Source organism: Odocoileus virginianus, chromosome 7 (assembly GCF_023699985.2).
Source record: "Odocoileus virginianus isolate 20LAN1187 ecotype Illinois chromosome 7, Ovbor_1.2, whole genome shotgun sequence".
Taxonomy (NCBI): Eukaryota; Metazoa; Chordata; class Mammalia; order Artiodactyla; family Cervidae; genus Odocoileus; species Odocoileus virginianus.
The window spans coordinates 50,117,861-50,140,712 of NC_069680.1; the positions used below are offsets into that span (position 1 = coordinate 50,117,861).

General features: G+C 38.0%; 1 protein-coding gene across 2 annotated transcripts in view; it reads right to left on the reverse strand.

Moving 5' to 3' along the window:
• The window catches only part of ANK3 (ankyrin 3), a 366,464-nt gene that overhangs the window by 219,895 nt on the left and 123,717 nt on the right, over nucleotides 1-22,852 (reverse strand). For both annotated transcript variants that reach the window (XM_070470691.1, XM_070470692.1), the window contains exons 5-7: nucleotides 13,676-13,774; nucleotides 8,599-8,784; nucleotides 6,608-6,706 (exon numbers count right to left, since the gene is read on the reverse strand). In XM_070470691.1, the coding sequence (XP_070326792.1) occupies nucleotides 6,608-6,706; nucleotides 8,599-8,784; nucleotides 13,676-13,774 (384 nt within the window). The remainder of the gene's footprint in view (nucleotides 1-6,607; nucleotides 6,707-8,598; nucleotides 8,785-13,675; nucleotides 13,775-22,852) is intronic.

The window sequence follows — 22,852 nt, forward strand, 5'->3', positions numbered from 1 at the left end:
AATGTAACTCCAACATTCTGGGAAGCATCATGTCTGACTAGCTCTGGAAGTATTTGAGAGAGTAACCATGACACCACTCATCTGACACATGTTACACTTGACAGGTGAACGTGTCTTACAATGATGGGTCTCCTTGCGGAGGCAAGCATTAATCACCACTGCCACAAATGTGGCTAGGACACTGGTCCGTGGGCTGAGTAATTTATATGGATCATTTTGTGCAGTCACAATGATGCTGTGCATTGGATATTACTGTTGGACCCATTTTATGGATGATAAAGTTGAAGCACAAATAACTTGCCCAGGAGCATATGAACACAGTCTGACTGCAGTGCTGTTCGCTTTGACACTGCTCTACACCGACTCTCTACTGTGAATGGCCTCCATCACTGTCAGACAAGGTGGTCGAGCAGAAAGAAGGCAAGGGCGTGTGGCCGACTGATCTCTCTCTCACCTGGCGACTAGAAATCTGCAGTGGGATGGTGAAGAGACTTGCCCTGGACCAGATCAATTACTGATGTCACAGCCAGGATGAGAGCCAGGGCGCCCGCATGTGTCTGAGGACGTTTCTCCTCACCTCAGTCTGCTACAGCTCAGAAACTTCACCTTTTCAAACATGAACAACACAGATCCCACTCCACACAGTAAGATGTTAATAAGGTCCAATGTACTAATGGATCTAAGATAAAAATATCCCTTAAAAAATTACATAGGCAAACCTCCTTTGATGTGGCATTTGGGGAATTAAATGAAAAAGGCAGGAATAAGAGTGCGTGGCACGCTTAGAGCAATCCTCTATAAAAGGCCTATACCCCCACCACGCTGCCCTTGCCTTACTGATTTTGTTCTTCCTGAGATGTTAATATCACCATGGCAACAAGAATATGCTTCATGAATTAGCCACATGGTGACTTTCCCATAACTCACATTCCTTTGCTAAGTGCTCCCCAATCTTCATTTTCATTCCAGAAGAGGTTTATATAACCCATTTAAAAAGTATCTTTAATGCTACTGAGTCTATATTAGGAGATAAACACTGTATTATATTTGAAAAACATATCAATAAAAATGAATGTGTGTGTATGTTGGCTCAATCCAAGTTGAGGAATGACATCTATTAAAAAAATAGGACTGTAGAATTCAGGGAGAGTATTTTTTAAAACTGTATTTGCAATGACAGCGCCACACAAACCAAAGCAAAGTCTCCAGAAGCCCTGGACCCTTATAAAAACACGACAAAAAGTCACCTTCCTGCTGGAGCTATGCTCAACTCTTCATGTTTGAGTAGCTGATGCCATTCCTAGCTCTGTCTGGCAGTGGCCTTGATAGCTCATAAACTGAGGCATTACTTCAAACATCCTTAACCGAACAAAACTTGGCAGCAGCTCTTGGTGACTAACCCTTTGTCCTAGGTTTGTCTTCCAAGGTCAACTGTGCTGCTCAGTTTGAAACCAATTTGCCCCTCAGTGTCTGACAGTCAATACCTGTCAGACACCTGCCTATACATCTCTATTAGAATTCTATGGATTTCTCATCTTCCTTCATGCAGCTCATATCAGTTTGGGAAGTGGGACCCTGACACCATGTTGAAGCTCAGTCTGAAATTCTGACAGATCAGGAAGAGGACTGGGGCTTGAAGAAAGCAGGTTTAAACAGGTACTGGGTGCCCAGGAGTAGTGGATAAGGAGGCCTGAAAGTTATTTGTTCATTCATTCTTGAATTCAATAAATATAGGGTTGGCCAAAAATTCATTAAGATTTTTCCATAATGTGTTACAGAAAAGCTTGAATGAACTTTTTGGCCCACCCAATATAATAGTCCTTCCCAGGGCTAGGTAATGGGTTACATGCCAGGAATTCCAAAATGTGTAGTAACACATAAATCTGCCGTTGAGGAGCTCGAAGTCCTGCAGGGAGAAAAAGCACAGGGTGCGGGAGGCCTACTTCATGATGCTTCTACTTCAGCCCGAATGGGATTGTTCAGATAATGCACATACATTAAAGAACTAGGGGAGCGTCTGTGTTGTATGGTTGAGCATTTTGGGGCCTCAACAATTTAATAGCATCAGGACAGTGGGTTAATTGAGTCTGAACCTCCAGGTGTAGCTTATAGCAGAAGCACTTTAATATTTCCTAGGTGTAATTTAACTGAGAAAGGAAATCTGATAATGTTTATCCATGGACATTGTGCTGACCCCGTGTCGACCTCTTATTTGGGCTGAATGTAAAATCTGACACTTGTATGTTACCATCAATGGGATTAGTAATTCAACTGTCTAAAACCACTGCTCTCACTTTAATCAAAAATTAAGATACTTTAGATAAAGTAGCCTTTCTTATGACTTAACTGAGTTCCAAAAGTGGCCAAACCTCTGCTAAAACTGTTCAAAATGTCTAGAAAGGCAGTACAACTGGACATGTTAACTGTGACATACATGCCAAGATCTATCACATGCAATCGGAACATCACACAGCTGAATAGCTGAGCCACGGTCTCTCAGCATCCCTGGACAGGGTGCCTTCACAGATGGAGATTTAGGCTGTATAGGATAGTAGGAACTGAACCTTTTGAAATGTAGTTACTAAAGATAATATCAACTATAAAACTCACCATTCTTTATTAAGTTTTCTTTTTTTAGCTGTACTGTGTGGCATGCAGGATCTTAGTTCCCTGACTAGGGACTGAACCTATGCCCCCTGCAACGGCAGCACAGAAGTCTTAACCACTGGACACCAAGGAAGTCCCCCAAACTCACTATTCTTAACAGAAGGATTCACATGGTATATAAATTGTATTTGAGTTATTTCACACACAAAGTGACTCTATAGATAATTAATATTTCCTTTGTCAAAAAGTGAAAACTATATAACCCAGCTTCCCTTTCTATTAATACCAAATATATCAAAGTGCTTAGAGACTGACATTTATTCTCCAGTTGTATTCACTAGTCTTTTTTAGCTGCTTGGTAACGTTTACTTTTCCTTTTTCATTCTTACATGTCATTAAACCTCCTGAAATACTTCTGGAAACAAATGAGGTATTACACTCAAACACATAAAATCCCTAATCCTTTCAGAGATCAAAAACAAAAAGTACTACCTACCAAGACCAATAGAAGGATGTTTTATTCAATTATCTTCCCCAAATGGGAAGGTAAATAATAATTTACAAGAGAAAGGTCAATGACAAGAGTGAAGATTAAGTTAGGTGGTCCATTACATTTGATGAAAAAACTCTTAGCCAGCAAAGTATTCATCTATCTTCTTCAATCAATAAAAAGGAATTTTGCAGGCATCCAATAATATAATTTGGCTTTTACTTACTAAAGTGCATAAATGCTCCTGACTGGAATGACAATCAGTAGCAGCTCTGGTGTGTCTTAGTCACACTCTCTTTCCCAAGAGAGCCAGGATAATTTGCTAAGAGAGCAAGGGTCACGCATAAATTCAGATGGTGTCAAGGCCATCTCAGCACACAAATGCAGAGAGCAGAGTGTGCTGACGCTGCACCGCAGTATTCAGCGCTCACTCTATTCCCTGCAGCGGACCCACGAGGCTGAACAGGTCTCCATGGATAATCCAAAAGGAAATATTTAAGATGTCAGACAGGATATCTTACATATACATGGCAGAATTACAATACAAAAGTCAAAATTTACATCATAATACAAATCTAAGGAAAGGTATTAATGGGACAGGTAAGTATGCTGTAAAGCAGTTACCATCACTGATACGAGAGGTATACATGTGCCACTGGCTAGGATCTGCTTTCTTGCTGCCTAAATTAGCTAGCACTACAAAGAAGCATTGAAAGCAATCCATTCTATTGTGTTCTACCTTTAGTCACACCATGTTTGGTTCTGCCTCCTATCAGCTTTGGACATGTACAGGGACTGCATGCAGGAAATGATTCCAGAAGGGTGATTCCTCACTGCTACCCCCACTTCTCTTTGCCAGCAGGTAGCTATCCATTCTCCAGGTCATGCTCTCAGCCCATCAAGAACCTCAAGACTATATCTGCCTTTCTTCAGTGATCTGTCATAGCCAGGAAGCAGGCATCACGGCCTCCTTCAGACAATGGTGGCTGCTGCTGTTTTTTAACTTGACCTCTAAGTTGCTAATCAATACCTCTATCTCAACCAGGTTCCTAAAGAACATGATTTATGGTTATGATTTGCAGCTAGTTCTCAGCAACTGAGGCTTACTGATCCTTTATTGTTTTGACCAGGCAAAATCAGATCCTATCTGTGTTCCAGGGCATCTTACTTTCACCTGCTATTTCTGCTACATCCCTGAGAGAACTCTGACCTAGGAAGACCCTGCTTAAGGTGGGAAGGGAGAGGACTCTGTAACACAAAAGGCTAGATGCTGGATATTACATATTACTAGAGATTTGGAACCCACAATGTGTTTGTGGAGGCAACTAGCACTTGTTTCTGATTAAGCTCTTTATGAAGACCAGTCCAGCTCAGACCTCCTACAACAAGCCATCCATCAGCCCCTGCAGAGGGGAGCATGGGCTTTCCGGTATGAACAACAGTCCAGGCATCCTAGTAAGTACAATCAAATTCTGCCGCAGCCTTCAGCTCAGAATGCTAGGAGGCCTCACTAATTAGGAATGACTGGGAGTAAATGCTTTTTTCAATCAGCAAAAGGTCTGAAATTTAAACAAAGGCACAATGCGACTATCTTAAATCACATATGGTAATTCAGACAAGGTTAACAACAAGGGTCTGAGGTCTCCACTGATCTTTAACCGATAAATTAGCATCATTTGTAATTACCATAGTCATTGTTTCAATGTAAATGGTGCTTTGGAATTGCTTGAAGGAGGCTGAAAATACTGTAATTTGTCCTCTTAAATTGCTTAAACATTGCCCCAATCTTCTTATTTTCAGCAGCATCAGGAAATTTCTGAACAATGGCACCAAGACAAACTTCAAACACTACCCTGATGTGAATTTTCCAAATGTCCTAATTAGAAGACGTGACTTAATGAGGTTTTCTGTGAGTTAGAGAAATGAAACCAGAAGACTGCATCTTACAGACACTGAGGTTTTTTTTTCACATCGGCATGCCCTGTTTATACATGACTTAGAGAAGTGCTTAACTTTGTCATTCTAAATGCCACACAAGCCCTTGGGTCTGCTGAAACCCAAGGATGCTATTCTGGCAATAAGAACACACACAGCTCTAGAGTGACAAGAGCTGCCTTATTTAAACTGGCAAAAGCTTTCAGCAGGTTGAAGACAATCGGATAGGAAATAGCTTGTATGTTAGTACAATGTTAGTTCTTATTAATTTTTATAGGAGTAACGAATTATAAGAAGGATGAGAAAAATGAACCCCTAACATCATCAGAGTGAGACAGATGGAAGGGTGAAGAGCTTTGGGGCTGAAATTCTGCCTTTCCTCATTTGCTAGCTCTATCATCTGGACCAGCTATTTCTTGTCTCTAAGTCTTGGTTTCCCCTTCTGTAAAACAGGGACAAAAACACTTTTCTTGACATAAGAATACATGAAATAAAAGTGCTCAGCTTGGCATCTGCTCCAAAGATGGCATTACTTTTATGGCTGCTACAACCACTACTAGTACTAGTATTATGAACATTCTCCCTACCTGGTCTATTGCCATTTCTCCCCTAACAAGTGAGGCTTTTAGCAAGAATAATACTTCAAATACTATGCTCAAAATCACAGTGTTGCTGCTGGTGGTGGCGATGTGTCAGACACTACGCTAAGTGTTCTCCACACGCTCCCATTTCTCAGTGAGCCAGTGTAGGAGTGCTGATGTTATTTTATTATTGCAATTTGTTATTTAATTTCACAATCCACGTTAACTTCATCTTATCAATGAGGAAACTGATGGACAGAGAAAGAAAAGTTAAATCCAACACAGGAACCCAGGGGGTCTGAATCCTGAGTCCCCACATCTGACCACTTCTACATTCTGCTTCTTACTTTGTTTCTATTCCTGATGATGCTGTTGCTGACGATCAAGCCCAGCCCAAGACTGGTTTCTACACTCAGAACCCTATTACTCTGGATGTCTGAGTTGCTGTTCAGGGTTACATGTGATACTGTAATTCCTTTAGATATGAATATAAGCTTATTCGCGTTACAGAATCTTACACATTCTGAAAGTTTATAGGGGATAGAAGATAAGAGCAAAAGGCAGCCTCTATTATTTGGGTTCTGAGATTTGGACCTCAAATCCAGTTCATTCCCATCTGGAAGATCAAGACCCTGATTTCTACAGCACCGTTAGTGCTATCAGACCCATTTCAAACACACTCAGAAATTTCAGCTTGGAGGGACAGCTTGTAGTTTCCAGATGTGATTATTTAAATCACATCTTCTATATGTCACTTATTTATCACACACGCCATCCCCACTTCTGATCTTGGTCTTCTTTTCCTGTTAGAAAATAGGCATACCTATCTACAAGCAAGAAAACGCACTAGGAAAAGTAGAAAAACATGGCTTCCACTGACTGGGAGGACCCTTGGAGGTCATCTGGCTTGACCTCCTCCTCATGTTGGGGGAGTAGGGTTAAGAATGAATCATTTCAAATGCTTTAAGGGCACGTCAGATTGAAGCGCTCTTACCCGTGCAGTGAAGTCCACGGCAGCTGCTCGGTTTAACAGCAATGTGGCTACGTTGATGTTTCCATAGTGAGCAGCTATGTGGAGCGGGGTGAAGCCACTCTGGAAAGAAAACACAGCAGACGTTCAACTGATCCCTGTTGGCCTCCTGTCTGACACGATAATACCACAGCCCTGCCCAGATCAAAATGAGGAAGCAAAATATGCTGAGGTCCGCATTCCATTCTGTACTAGGTTTCTTTCCATTAGTGCCAATTGCTCATAGGATTTCAAAGGGATGCCAAACTCACAGGGAGGGGAATAGCCAGGAAGAAACCAAGGGTGGAGGCTGAGCCATTTTTTAATCTGGGAGCAGAACTACACAGAAGCCAACATGTCCCAAAATTAAAATAGGGGTGACAAGAAATATCTTGATAGCTCATAGAAAGTTCGATGAGTACCACTGTTGTATTATTCATGGCAGAACTGTCCATTGAAGCTGTCAAAATTTCACTAGTATTACAGATTCAATAGAGAATCAAATCAACCAACAGTAAAAGCCAATTTTAATGGTAAAAGCAATTTGGGGGGAAGAGGTGCTATTACATTTGGTCTTGAATCATGGTGAATGCATTTCATAAAGAAATTGACAAGCTGGTCTCCTTATTAGCAAATGCCTATTCAATAACCCATTTTTCTGGATTGTTCACAACAAGATCATTTTACTTCCTTGAAAAATGCTAAAACATGCAGCAATTTACTTAGTCCCCAAAGATTTCAACCTTACAGGAACTAGATGCATTTCTAAGTCGTCAGCAAGCTTCTCAGCCATGCTAGCGGTCTGACTGACTCTTGTCAAGGGTGGGTCACAGGGTACCCTTCCGAGGTAACTTTCATTTTGCTGACACCACTGAGGGCGAGTGTCATGCAGAAATCTAAAGATTCAATCCTAGATGAGTAGAATGACAGGGTTGTCTGCAGCTGTAGGTAGAGCTGAGAAGTTTCTCAAGTGTCAAGATGCTTCATGTCACAGGACTCTATTGCAGTACCCTTAAGTTTCAAGGATGCCTCCTACTTCCTCCTTTCAAACACCAGGTTCAGCTGCAGAAAGCCCTGGTAATCAAACTACTATCTCCTCTGGCACATGCTACTTTGAGGGTGGGGGTAGGAAGCAGGTATCTAGCCTACAGAAGGCAATGCAAAGAAGAAGGGAAAGAAATGAGGCAGCAGCACTAAGGAATGGGAAAATGATGATGCAGATATAGATCAAATGTACACGGATATACATATATATATACCTCTGTTGTTCTATTCACCACCATCTAGGTTAACACATTTGGAAGCAAAGAGGAGGAAAAAATGAACGGTTAGTTTGCTATCGGTGATCATGGATGGCAGAAAGCTCATGACAGCTAAGTAATGCAGATGGAAGCTCTAATGGCAGCACAATAGGCACAGAAAGAAAGCTAGACTGAATGAAGGGCTACACAATGGCCTATTTCAAATGCCACGTTTCCTTCACAGACACTTGTAAGTAATATGTGTCCAGACAATGGGAGTTGTTGGCTGGGACTCTGGCTGCTGGCATGCCTTCTGCAGCTGATCAATACTCAGTGCATTGCCTACCGTCTTAGATATCAACCAAAAATTTATTTGGCACACACTGTGGCTAGCATTTTATAATTTTTCACCTTGATGTTGGAACTGAAGTGCTAAATACATTAAAAATACATGTTCAAAGGAAGGACATTATTGGGTGTCTCTTGATTGATTTCTGTTGAGGTGGCCACCCATTAGCACATATAGGGCAGCACCCACAGATCCCTCCCAGCTGTAGACGCCAACGGTGGGGGTGTTGTGCCTTCAACTGGATGACTTGGGGGCGTGATTATATTCCTTTCAGCGCAGTTAAGTGTTTGGCATAAGCATGCCCAAAGGGAGCCCAGGCGTTCTTCACGTTTGGGTGCCTGACAGAGGAGGATGCCATGTGACTAGTGTGTTTCCTAGGGCCTCACCTTTGACTCCACATCCGCATTGTTGTCATTCTGCAACAGCAGGGCAGCGGCTTTCGTGTCATCTTTTCGGGCAGCAATGTGAAGAGCTGGAAGACGCACTTTTCCTTTTGTGTCATTTTCTAGCAGAAGTGACACTACTTGATCGTGACCTTGTTGCAAAGCTACTGCCAATGGTGTGAAGCCATCCTGCAAATAGATTATGGGTCAAGTTTGGCCCCTATGGATATTTTCTTCTTGATTAACAAATAAGAAGGTGATCGAGTGTCAATTTTTGTTCACAGTTATTAAAGCTGATATATTCAAGTAGTTCCACATATATGTGGAAAGATATTAAAAAATACATACACACACACACACACACACACCCCAAAGCAGAAAACACTTTTAAAGGTAAATTTCCATCGTTATTTTCAAACTATTTTATTCAGTACTTTGTTGCCTAGTGTATCCTGTCTGCTTCATCACTATAACTTGTAACCTAGTATATATTTGGTGCTCAATTACTATATGTGAATTAATGAACTATACTCATTGCTGTTTTAAGGAAGGTATACATGAAAGACTCTTGGCTTCTCTGACCAATAAAAGAACAGATCATATAAAACATGACTAGAAGAAATTCAGACATATACACATATCTGTACATTTAGTCTTCCTACTGTATTACCCTGGGACTTGACAAAGAGAAGACAGCTACAGATTTCACTGCAGTTGGAAAATCTAGCATTACTGACCATAAAAAAGAAAGCACAGAGGAGAATATCCTAAGTTGTTGTTATTGTTCTTTAGTTGCAAAGTTGTGTCTGATTCTTTAGAACCCCGCAGACTACAGCCCATTAGGTCCCTCTGTCTGTAGGATTTCCCAGTTAAGAATGAGTGAGTTGCCATTTCCTTCTCCAGGGGATCTTCCTGACCCAGAGAGTGAACCTGCATCTCCTGCTTGGCAGGTGGATTTTTTACCAGTGAGCCACCTGGGAAGCCCTTGAATATCCTAAGACTGGCTCCCAAATTTTAAATCGGCAATACTTTAATTATCACACACTAAAAAGAACATTTCAAAGTCATTTTTTGCTAGACAATTGGCAAGTAGGTTACTTATTATTCTATTCAGATCATGATATTTATTATCTGTAGTACAAATAACATTTATTATCTGTAGTAAAAATAATACTCCTTGTGGTACAAATCGAGGACTGCTCTAATGGAAGAGTGCTTGTAAGGGAAAAAGAAAAAGCATAGTTACTTGCATACTCATGTCTTGTTGATTTTCCTAGAAGATCACTTTCACCATTGTTTTCCTTGCTAGAAAACAGATAGGTGCTCCTAGCACTTGTTTGGCTGAATGCAAATCAGTACATGTATATTCAAGGATGGTAAAATAGTGGCCCCCAAGCACCTAAGTAACAGTATTGCCCAGGCCCTTCTTGTATAAATCTTGTGTAAATCTCCATTCTCCTTACTGTCTCTACCCTGGCATCTAAACTCAGGCTATTTGCCCCACTCTGAAATGTCCTCCTCCTTGCTCTTCATACACAAGTTCTATCTACACTCCAAGCTTCAAGATCTGGCTGCAGTTCAACTTCTCCAGGAAGACCCAAGTGAGGAAGAGGATGAGCAGCAATGTAACCAGAAGGACATTCTCTGCAACCATTAATAATAAAGGTTGGATACAACCTAGACATCACCAAAACAATATCACAGGTTACAATTAAAGTACACTTAAAGTACAAAGTTTAGAGTGTAATTTAATGTTATGGGAAAAGGAATCAGCATAACCATGAAAATACTTGATCTGATTTCCACTAAAAGAAACATGCATATTGTGAACATGGACAGAAAAAATCTGGATGGATAAACAGAATGTTATCTCTAGGGACAACTAACTGTGGCTTTTTCTTTTCGCTTTTTATTGTACTTCCTCATTTACTTAATATATTACTTTCACAAAAGAGAAAAACACATCTAAAAAATGGAATGGTGACAGGAAAGAGCTGTGTATTAAGAGTTAATGTTGCACCTCACTTTTAAAACCTGAGCAAAATCTAAGGGGTAAAAATGACAGCTCACTTCTGTTTTGCAGCAAAATAAAGTGGTTACATTTCCACCCATAGGAATGTTTCAATCCATAGGGCCTAAACATAAAGGAAACTATTTTACACCAGAAAATCAACTGCAGCTGATGATTAGCACTGACAAGAATGTGTTTCTTCCATAAACCAATTAAAGACACAAAGATACCAGTCCTAAGGTGTTAATAGCTAAAATTAGCAGGTCCAGAGTTTGTTTCCAAACCAAGTTTAAATGGTTTAGTTTGCTCGATGTAGTTATTCTTAAGAGAAAAATACAAGCCAAAAGGAAATATGATGGAGGCTCCATGTGTACCCTCACTGCCTTTTGGAGTATCTGGCACATAATAGATGTCATAAGTGAATAAATAAATTTACCTCATGCTTCAAAATCTTGATTAGCCAAAGAAGGAAGATATACATGGAAAGACAGGATACACAGTACAGAGTAATACAGGAAAAGTTTTGAAAAACACAACCATGCCAAAGACTTCATGCATATATACAAGGAACATATGGAAAAAATTGTATTGAAGGAACTTGACAATATCATATCATCTAATAAGTTGAAAATTCTATTAAATTTTTTTCACCTAAGGAATCTTCATTGCTCATTACTGTTCATTCTGTAAATACAGGCTTCTGTATAAATAACACCAATATTATTGCTAGTAAGAAACAAAATTGTATTAGAACATTATGTGAATGAAACATCTTATTTCTTGTTGCTCTTTAATTCTCTAGTACTAATAATCCAAGAGATAAAAATTCAAAGCTTCAAATAGCTCTAGATAATCAGATGGCTGTTGTTTTTGTAGTGATGGCACCAAATGCCTCATGAAGACATGGATGTGATTTGTTCTTGAAACACTAATTCATTCATTTATTTTTTTTAAGCTAAAAAAACCTTTGAAAGTAAATTAATATAAAGCAGTAAAAAAAATCTATCAAATAGCTATCTATCCATCTATCCATCTACCTACATATCTACCTATATCTATCTATCTATCTTCCTGCTAAAAGACTGAATTAGTTATTTGAGGATCTCATATATTCCTTTTTAGTCAGTTGTAGTGCCTTTTTTGGGGGCTTGAAAACTTAAAAGAACACAAACAGAACCAGTGAGTTACTGATGATTAGTTGACAAGGTAATTCTATAGTCTTTTAATGGTAAACTGGTCTTATGTTTGTTCTAAAGGGGGGACACTCAATGAACTGCCCATCACAGCCTAAAAAAAGATACTACCTGTCCCTCACAGATGAAAGAGTACTACGGAATTGCTGTCATCAGGATATTTATATTACATAGTATTTCCATCCAAAAACAGGAAGGGATTTTTTTTCTACAACAGCCCTGGCTCCAATACCCATCCTCCCTGCAAAGCATGATGTGACCCACATATCATTGTAGGGACTCACACAGGTTACCTTCTCCCCAGTGTGAGGAGAGGCCCTGCTCTATGCATACAAATGTCAGTTACTCTGCTATTAGCCATTCATTATTTATTACCAAGTTCTAAGGATATTATTATTTTTTTAAAAAATCCATCCTCAAGATAAAAATCCCCAAGAGAACTGAAGGCTAGGAAGTGAAAAGTAAGGCTCTCTCTGAATTCTCAGAATAAACCAATGGAAATAGTACAGTATGGACATTTTCTTATATTAGTACAGAGTCTTGCCTCATTGTTAATTGTGTAGACTACCATTTTACTGTCTAAGTAAAGCAATATTTATCCAATAGCTTCCCCTTTGGTTCTTCCTGGTTTTTAAAAAATTGTTACTACTAATTATGTTGCTGTTTCTTATATAATAATTTTTTTTGCAGTATCTTCTAATATATGATGTCACATAAACTATTTGAAGTGGAATTAATAAGCAAAAAGGTGTACAAATACTAATTTGGATAGTTAACTGCTAAGTGTTCTACAAAAGTGTTGCAATACAGTAGTTAAGTTGCAATATTTCCTAACCCTTGAATTTCTTCCTTATCTCATAGGCTAAAGACTGGATCTCATTCTCTATTTGATTAATAAATTAAAATTTATTTGACTGTAAAGGAGGATAAGGTATTTTCATACATTTGTGGTCATCTGTATATTTTTGTGTGTGAACTGCCTCTTCATTTATCTCCTGGTTTTCCAGGAAGGCATGATCTCAAAAGCTGGGCAAGGTTATATGCAATTCCTGTGCATATAATCCCGATGATATACATCTTTCTTGTGCCATACAGGAAACACTTCAGAATGAAAGAGATTTTGGCTTTATGACAGAGATAACCCTGCGCCTGTTCTAATTCTTTCTTTTGTTAAAAATAAAGAGTACACAAGCAGTAGTGTACTCTACTCTACTCTAAAGTAGTGTACTTTATTATTAGCAATAGATGTCTAGTGATATACTTCAAGGGATCACAATCTTCCATCCAGATTAGTTTCAAAAATAAACTACATTACCTAAAACAGTATTGGTGACTTAAATAACTTTTTATTTTTAATAACTCCCATGATTGCAAATGTTTTTTTAAAGGCTGCTTTTATCTACTATTCAAAAATGTATACTAGTTTTGGTTAGAAGTATGAGTTAAACCTAATTAATTAACTTTAGAAATACATAAATCCAATCATTATAATTATGCTAACTTAAATTTGGAAAACAACACATTTAAAACTTATGTTCTATCACAAAAAATATTTGAAAACAATGGCTGCCTTTGACGCAAAAGTGTAAGGAGGAGAAAAGTACTCTCAAGCAATTATGTAAATAGTAAACAAATAGCTCAATTATAGGGTAGAGCCAGGCATTTAAGAGCACAAAGGGTAACTAGGCAAGGAAGATTCTTGGCAGACTAAAAATAGACTTTTCTAATGTATTTCATAAAAACTTATGAGCCCACACATTAATATACAACTATAATGAAATACCAGTGGGACAGATTCTCAGTGATTACAACTTCAGGTTTCTAAAATCCCTATAAACGTCTGAACTCACCCATAAAAAGAACCAGAGTGTCTTACCTCTGTGGCTAGGCTTTGGCTTGCACCGTTGTCGAGGAGAAACTTGACAACTTCCAGGTGGTTCTCCTGGGCTGCCATATACAATGGTGTGAAACCATTCTGCAAAACACCAATTTAAACGCTTGTAGCTTTTTAAAGCAAATCTGTCTTTCTACTGTACTGATGATATTATATGTTTCAGGAAATGGTCACACATAGTAATTTTTATAATACTTTAATATACATATTTATATGTATTATAAACCTGGGCATGATAGTTTAAGCAGAATTATGAGGTATAATCATTAATCATGCTTCATAATTCTTGTTTGAGTGTGGTTCATAGCTAATAGTCTAATTCATACCAATATATCCAGTTTAGTTAAACACGTGTATCCATTTAACTAACCACTTACTGAGTGACTACCATGAGTAAAGAGTTTTACTAGATACCATGAAGATATGAAGAAAAATACATTTGGTCATTGTCCCAATGAGTTTTTATCCCAAGGAATAATTATTTCTCCTAAACAAAATATGTAATACTTTTACATAAAATTAAGCATCTGAAATAGTTCCAACTTTGGAAGGAATTTATATTAATTTCATACAGCTTCAAACTTACCACATATGAGGTGACTTGGAGCAAAGGAAAGAACACCAATTTGAAAACGGTATACTTTAGTTTTAAAGTAGAATTCAATTAGATGGTCTACTTTTTGTAAGTTTCCTTCCTTGTATTTTTTGCAAAGACATATTGTACATCAGTGTCTGAAATGTGCCCAACTGCCAAGGAACTTGGAAATAAATGCATATATATATATCTTAAGCTTCTTAGTGAAAATGTTCTCTGAAACAATGTACTTCACATCTGTAAAATACTGTAATATTACAAAAAAAAAAACCTTATTGCAAGATATATATATAACAAAACAGGTATTTTTCAAACTATAATAAATTTTCTTTGAACAAATTTTTTTCAGAATTTAGTTCTATTTAACTAACTGGTCTGGAAATTTTGTTGTATATATTATGGAATCTCAAAGAATAAATGGAAATGCAGTCTAAATTAAATGTTACAAAATAATACTCAAGTTTTGTGATTCCACCAAATTTTAAGTTCACTATTATAAATATCAGTTATTATATGATGACCTTACTTATCCAATCTCTGGATGAGTAATATGAATAACATAAAATTCAACCTCTACTAACATCAATTTTTTTGTTTATAACCTCAGAATTAGGAAGTTTAAAAGATTCTTAAGCAGATAGAAGTGGTACCGCATAACAAATCTACCATGGTGAATATACTTTATTCATCAGAGTTCCTCTATTCTACTTATTTTACACATAATTGTAATTAGCCAGGTTATTAGCTTGCCAAGCTCAAAATTAGAGACACAAAATAAGAGGCAGTAGAGTAAGACACATGATTTAAGCTTCTTCACTGTATGATACTTACCTAGTAAAATCATTAATTTCGCTGTTACTTTGTTCTATCATGAAAGGTTTTATCAATATTAAATATGAGACATGCATAACTGCAATCCAATGTGTGTGTGTCGGGGGGGCGGGGTAGGGGGATGGGTGGGTTTCATCTTTGTCACTCTTCCTAGACCTATGAAGGAAACTGAAAGGCAGTTTAGACTTTTTATCATATTACATTTTTCTCATTTTCTTATTTGACCAAAATGAAAGACTGTTTAACTCTTGGTTGATTTAAATATCTCTTAACCAAAAAAGAGAAAAAAACTTAAAATATTAAAAAGAAAAGGTGGATTTTTCCCTATCACTCTATGAACTACATATCACCCAAGATTTCCAGACCAAATATTCAGATTTCAGGAGTAAAATCTTTAAGAAAAAATTCCAAAATGGATATTATTTTCTGAGACATAAATATCAAGTAGATAATATATGTCAGTGGTGTCTCAAGAACGACAGGGTGTCTCAACTCCAGGGCAGAGATCTGGTGTAGTTCAAGATTACTAGGAAACACTGGCTTTGCTGCATGTCTGTTTTCTAGCCCAGTGTACCTGCACTCTTCTTGAGGAAACCTGCCAGAACCAAGCATTTCCTGACCCGTGAAGGGAACCCAAAACTAGGCACTGAGCTTTAGGAGATGCTGCTCTTGCAGACCTGGAGTTTCTACAGAGTGACTCGTAAGACATACAACTTTTACATCATCCCATTGCCTTCTTCATCATGGCAGAGAGTAAAATGCGTACAACTGGAACTTCTCAGAAGTAATCTGCAGACATGAGTCACAGCGAGATGGGGCTCTGTTTCCACAGCAGCTTTTCCTTTTCTTTTTTGAATGCTTGACTGTATACCTATTGCTTGAAAGCTGGTCATTTTCTGAACGGTCACAAGCTTGCGTACTTTCGCCCCCCCCATGGTCTCTGGCAACCGCTCATCTGCTTTCCATCTTCACAGATTTGTCTGCTGTAAACATTTCATGTAAGTGGAATCACACAATCTATGGCATTGAATGGTCTCATTTTACTTCTGTTGACCATACTGATAAAATGATTTTTGATGAGGCCTCCATTAGGGAAATTTCAATTTTATAGTGGGCATTTGAGTGTGTATATGTGTGTTTATTTTGGCCCCCCTTTTTTGGGGGCAGTATTGCTTTTTCTTTAGAGGAACTACAGTTTCGCTGATGCTTAGGTAGGACTGGTCTTGGTTGGACTTTGACGCAAATTGGCCAGCTCTTCTTCAGCCGCAAGGTCAGTGCGTGTAAAGGATGGCTCCGCTCGCTGTTCCAAGACTACTCTCCAATCCTCTCAGTGCTGTTTTCTACCAACCTCCCCTCCCCACCTCGGATGACCCGTAGGGAACACATCAAAGGACAATTTTACCCTTCAGCTGCTGACTAGGTTCTCTCACTCCAACTACCCAGTTTCCAAAGCTTTCTGAAAGCTTCTTTAGCCTTCTGTTCTATGGGTTCCTCAGGGAATTCCAAATTGCTGAAGTTATTTGGATTAGAGCAATAGAAATTAACACCAATTAATAAAAAATCATCTTTCAGGAAAGGATTAAGAAGCTGTGAGAACACATACACACCATTTGGTTACGTTATAGGGAGATAATTATAAGCATCATTTGGAAAGAGTGAAAAAAGGTATTACCATTACTCTCTAATGCAAAGAGGCTTAAGGTACCAGCAAATTCAGTGTGGATGACCTAGAGCTGTAATGCTTTTCCGTGAAATGGTACTTGGATTAGGAAAATGGCCAGATTTCAGGAAAGATGTTATTTTTCTTTTAAGAGAAAAAAGTATATCACTGGTTTTATATTAATTTCCTAACTTAGGAAATTTCCAAAACAAAGAGCTGACCAAAAAGGAACATATGGGTGGCCCAATTTACATTTCTTTTTCTGTAGCAACAATAGACTGAATTCTCAAAAAGCAGAACAGCTCAAGACTGAATATGCTTCTTGATACCTGACTTTATCCAATATCTTCAATTCCCTGTGCTCTGAAGGCATTGCAGTGTTATTACAAGTGTTGTGGTGTTATCATAAGAATGAAATAAAATGAACTAAAATAAGGGCTTAAATTTCATCCTTGAAATTTTCTTATCTATGCTAGTTTCCTCTAACTAAGTCTTTTATATCATAAAGTACTGTTTTTAATTAAAATATTAAGGGCTTGGTAATAAATTTGTACTGATTCGTATATGATACTAATTTTTCTGAAGGTTGTTTACATCAGAGATATGCTATTAGTTTTAAGGTCAGAAAGGCTCTATTTGGGCCACACCCACTGTCTAGCTTCATCAGGATCTGACCTCCTCCTCAATAGGAAACATTAAAAACACAGAAAGACCAAGGAAACATTGATTTAATTAAAGGGCTTTGTCTTTGTTAAAACCACTGTGAAAACCTGTCCATTTAGAATACTTTGATAGTTAAATATTATTTTAAATAGACTGCTTTTTTATAAATATGATTGGTGTCTTATGGAATAAAGACAGAGAAAGAGAAAAGCATGAGGGATGTCATTTGACATGACAGTTTAGGATTTTTCAAGAGCAAACACTGTTAATCATTGTTGTATTTTATATAAAGTACTAAGGACTTAAACTAGAGTTCTTTAAAATAACAATTTAGTTATCTAACCCCACTTCTTTCTCAGGGTAGGCCTAAATGATTTCCTGGAACGTTAAGTAATATAAGAAAGAGTTAACTACTTATTAAGACCTAAGATCAAGGTAATGACAAGAATTATTTTTAAAAAATCTATAAACTCCTAGTTTATAGAGTCTCAGTTCATCAGAACTTGATATTGTCCAATGCTATTTTTATTTTCCAGGAGAATTTTTATATTTAAGGAAGGTGAGGGGCTCTTTTGATACTGTTCCTCATTGGCAATTAATTATTGTCTATAGGATAAAATTTTGTGGACAGGAATACTGTCATTCTGAATATTAATATCCCTGTGATGTTCTGCCACCTAAATGGAATTTCATTGCTCTTCATGGTATTACTGCTTGTTGTTCTTTATGAAAGTTCCTTTTGAAAAGCTGCTACCAGGAATTATCTTTAAAACTCCATTCTGCTGTGTGGTGATCTCATTACTTACTCCATCCATAGAATGATGCAGTTCAGAAGGTTTCTGGGGGCAGATGTCTAGAGGAAGGGGGACAGGTTTTACTGTCAAGTGTGTGGCTGGGTATTCCAAGCACAGCTGCAAGGAACAGGGCATTTCACAGCCCATGTTCTTCTTCTGCACTTCATCATCAGAAGAGAATGGGCGTAAATTGAAATCAAATCTGCTTAGGATTTTATTTTGACTACAGTTTCTCCCATACATTGGAAAGAAGGTTTAAAACTATGCCTCCTCTGAACATTAGTCAAGAGTGTGTACATTGTTTACAAGATGGGGGAGGCTAACTGTCTCTCCCTTGGGGGAAAAAAGAAGAAAATGAAAATGGACCAAAGCGTTTCCCACTACCTCAGAGCTTAACACTAGCTATTTCCTGAGTAAAAAAAAAATCATAGAGGCATTTAAAAATATTTGGTTGAAAAGCATAATGCTTCTCTTGTGGTCAGCTGGTCTGTATTTCTCTCATATTTGTCAATATTCAACTTTATATTGCTCCTTTCTGGAAAACATTATCACTCTAAGTGAGCTCTCATTGGGAGTCAGAACAGGTGGCATAAACCATGTAACAAAAGTCCAACCACAGGGAACTAAAGAGTAGACCAATTACACAAGAAACCGTGTGGTTGGAAGAACAGTTTTGAGAGGGCAACAGGCAGGAAGGCCAGGGGTCTCCAAACGGAGGAAACAAACTACAAGTGTCAGACTATTTTCCCTTCTCTGTACAAAATTAAAAGGAGGTTTCTCTTAAAATTCTGTGTTGCCATGATGACATGTTGTTCCACCTGAACTTAACTTTTCTCAAACCTTGAGCTAACCAACGTGTTTTTCTTATGGAAATATTTTTCTTAAGCTATGTTAATGAACTATGTGTTTACCCTAGATCCTGTCTTTCTTCCAGTCAGTTCCACTTAAGACCCAGAACCCATAAGGGCTCAACAAACCAGTATGTTTTACTCATACATTGTTCTCCTCATCTATGTTAATAAAACTATATATTTACTTGGAAACCTGCCTTTTTTCAAGATTCACATCAATCGTTTTATGGCCTGAGATGACTTACATTGTGCCAATGTTATCTCAAAATGCGTGTTGTGGGTGAGGGGACTGGTGCCACTCTGAGGTTTGAGACACATCCTTTCTCTAATTAAACAGCTTGCTTATAGGTATATAACATACTGCTAAAGGCTAGCACAGGGGGGCTCTTTCATTTCTCTTCTGATGTCTATGTCAGAAGCTTTTCTATCTCTTTTATACTTCAATAAAACTTTATTACACAAAAGCTCTAAGCAACCAAGCCTCGTCACTGGCCCTGGACTGAATTCCTCTCCTCTGGAGGCCATGAATTCTGGCTTCTTTCATGGCTCAGCAGCAACCTTTCAGTTTCTTTTCTGCAAACTGATATTAAATGGCATCAGAGCTTTCATCAACATGGCTGACTTAACAAGGTAGAAAGTCATTGCAATTCTGTGGACCCATAAAGTACAAGAGGCTCCTGTTACTCAAAGATAATCAGTCCCGGAAAAAACTGAGAAAATCAAGTGCACTTAACATGGAGATCAAAAGGCCATAGTAAATAATGAAAAAAAGTTAGACTGAGACTTCATCTTGAAAGAGAAAACCAGAAATTGTAAAAGCTAATTTATATGATTTAACAAAATGCAGGTTATAACTGCATTATGTACGAGTCCCCAGAATGAATGAAGACTAAACCAACTATGATTCTGGAGGAGAAAGTATGATTTTCATTTCCAATAAAACTATATGATGGGTTGACAGCCTTCACTTTTTATTTTCAGACTAATTTTTTCCTTCATTTAACATTTTGTTTCTCAAATCATTCAAGTTGGAAACATCTGTCAGGAAATCATCCTGATTCTTCACACAGCCTGGTCTACTCCTGGCAGAAAGCCACGACCTCACAACTTGGCTGTGTACTCAGCAGTCCTCTAGCATCATTTTTCCTGACTTCATGACATCCTACATCTTCTGGAAAACTTGCAGCTTTGTTCTATAGCCAGTTTGTTCAATCTAACACCCTGGAGTAGACACTGATGACCCAGGATAGATGTCAGCCTTCAGCTGGAAGGAATGTTTGGGTAGAGACCAGTTCTTAAAATGGTCAGGTCCTTAGAGATTATCATACTAAACGATGTAAGTCAGAAAGAGAAAGACAAACACCATATGATATCATTTACATGTGGAATCTAAAATATGATACAAATGTACATATCTATGAAACAGAAACAGACTCACAGACACAGAGAACAGACTTGTGGTTGCCAAGTGAGGGGGAAGGGTTAGGAGTTTGGGATTAGCAGAGAATAATTATATAGAGAATAGATAAATAAGATACTACTGTGTAACACGGGGAACTATATTCAATATCCTGTGATAAACCATATAGAAAAGAATATGAAAAAGAATATATGTGTGTATAACTGAGTCATGTTGTTGTACAGTGGAAATGAACACAACATGGCAAATCAACTATACTTCAATAAAATAAAAAAAAAAATAGTCAGGTCCTTAGTGGATATTTATGTGTTATGATGATGTATGCTCTCCTACACAAGCTCACATCTTTGGGGGACTCACATAATGAATAATTTGGATAATGAAGACCTGTATTTTTAGACCAATATAGTGAACTTAATTTTTTTGGACTCAAAATCCACCAAATGATAACCTATTAGTATTTTTGCTAGAACTTCATGCAGGACTCTCAGAGCTTGTAGGGGAATCTTCTGAATGAATGATCGGTGTAAATCCATTACAAACAATCTGGAAATTTCAGTATTTGGGGATTTTAAAGTTCTTTTGCTTTTTTTTTTCTCCCCCTAATCTGTTTCAGGGAGCAACAATGATGCCTCAGTTAGTAAACAGGAACTGACTATACTGGACTTTAGCTAACATCATAAAATAGGATAAGTTTCTACATTACAGAGATTTTCCAGTTATTTGTGTTTATAACTATCAGCCATACATACCAGTCTTACAGATGGCTGACTTTGAAAAACCTCTTCCTTTCACACGTAGAGGATTGCAAATGAGGATATATATGAAACTAAATAATCTGGAATAATATACCTATTCAGTGAATATTTATGTGTGTGTGCTAAGTTGGTTCAGTCATGTCTGACTCTTTGCAATCCTATAGACTATAACCTGCCAGGCTCCTCTATCCATGAGATTCTCCAGGCAAGAATACTGGAGTGGGTTGCCATGCCCTCTTCCAGGAGATTTTCCTGACTGAGGCATAGAACCTGTGTCTCTTAAGTCTCACGCACTGGCGAGCAGGTTCTTTACCATTAGTGCCACCTGGGAAGCCCATTCAATGAACGTAACTCTTTTAAATTTATATTTTATATTGAAGCATAGTTGATTTACAATGTCATGTTAGCTTCAGGTGTATAGCAGAATGATTTCAGTTATGCATATACATATGTTCATACTTGCTCAGATTTTTTTTGCTATATAGATTATTACACAATATTGACAAGAGTTCCCCGTGCTATACAGTAGGTCCTTGTTTATCTATTTTATATATAGGAGTGCTTTCTCCTGCATGCTCAGTTGCTCAGTCATGTCCAATATTTTGCAACCCCATTGATGGCAGCCTGCCAGGTTCCTCTGTCCATGAAATTTTCTAGGCAAGAATACTGGAATGGATTGCCATTTCCTACTCCAGGGGATCTTTCCAACCCAGGGATAGAACCCGAGTCTTCTGCATTGGCAGGTGGATTCTTTACCAACTGAGTCACCTGGGAACTCCTAATTTACCCCCGGCTCCCCACCTTTTTCCATTGGTTTTCATAAGTTTGTTTTAAAGTCTGAGTCTGTTTCTGTTTTGTAAGTAAGTTCATTTGTATCACTTTTTTTGAAGATTTCACATATAAGTGATATATAGTATTTGTCTTTCTCTGACTTACCTCATTTAGGATGATAATCTCTAGTTCTGTCCATGTTGCTGCATATGGCATTATTTCATTATTTTTGACTGAGTAGTATTCCATTGTATGCATGTATGTGTGGACACTACATCTTATTTATCCTTTGCTCTGTGGATGGACATTCAGGTTGCTTTCATGCCTTGGCTATTGTAAACAGTGCTGGAATAAACACTAGGGTACATGTATCTTTTTGAATTATGGTGTTCTCTGGGTATATACTCAGGAGTGGGCTTGCCGGATCACATGGTCATTCTACTTTTAGTTTTTTAAGGAACCTCCGTACTGTTTTCCACAGTGGTACACAAATTTACATTCCCATCAACAATGTATGAGTGTTCCCTTTTCTCTACATGCTCTCCAACATTTACTATTTGCAGACTTTTTTTTTTTTATTGCAACAATGCTTTATTAGGGTGGCCAGGAATTGAACCCACATATCTCCAAGGTCTGCCTGTGTATTCATTTCAAAAAAAGTTGCTGGCAAATAGAAATAAAAGGACAGGACCTAAGTGGCCACCTAAGTGGCTTGGTGAACGAATTTTTGCTGCTCTTAAGGGCAAAGGGTACTTTTTCACAGTCCTTGCTGCATTGGCCCTGCCCATTGTCCTGGCTTTTTCCTTAATGATGATA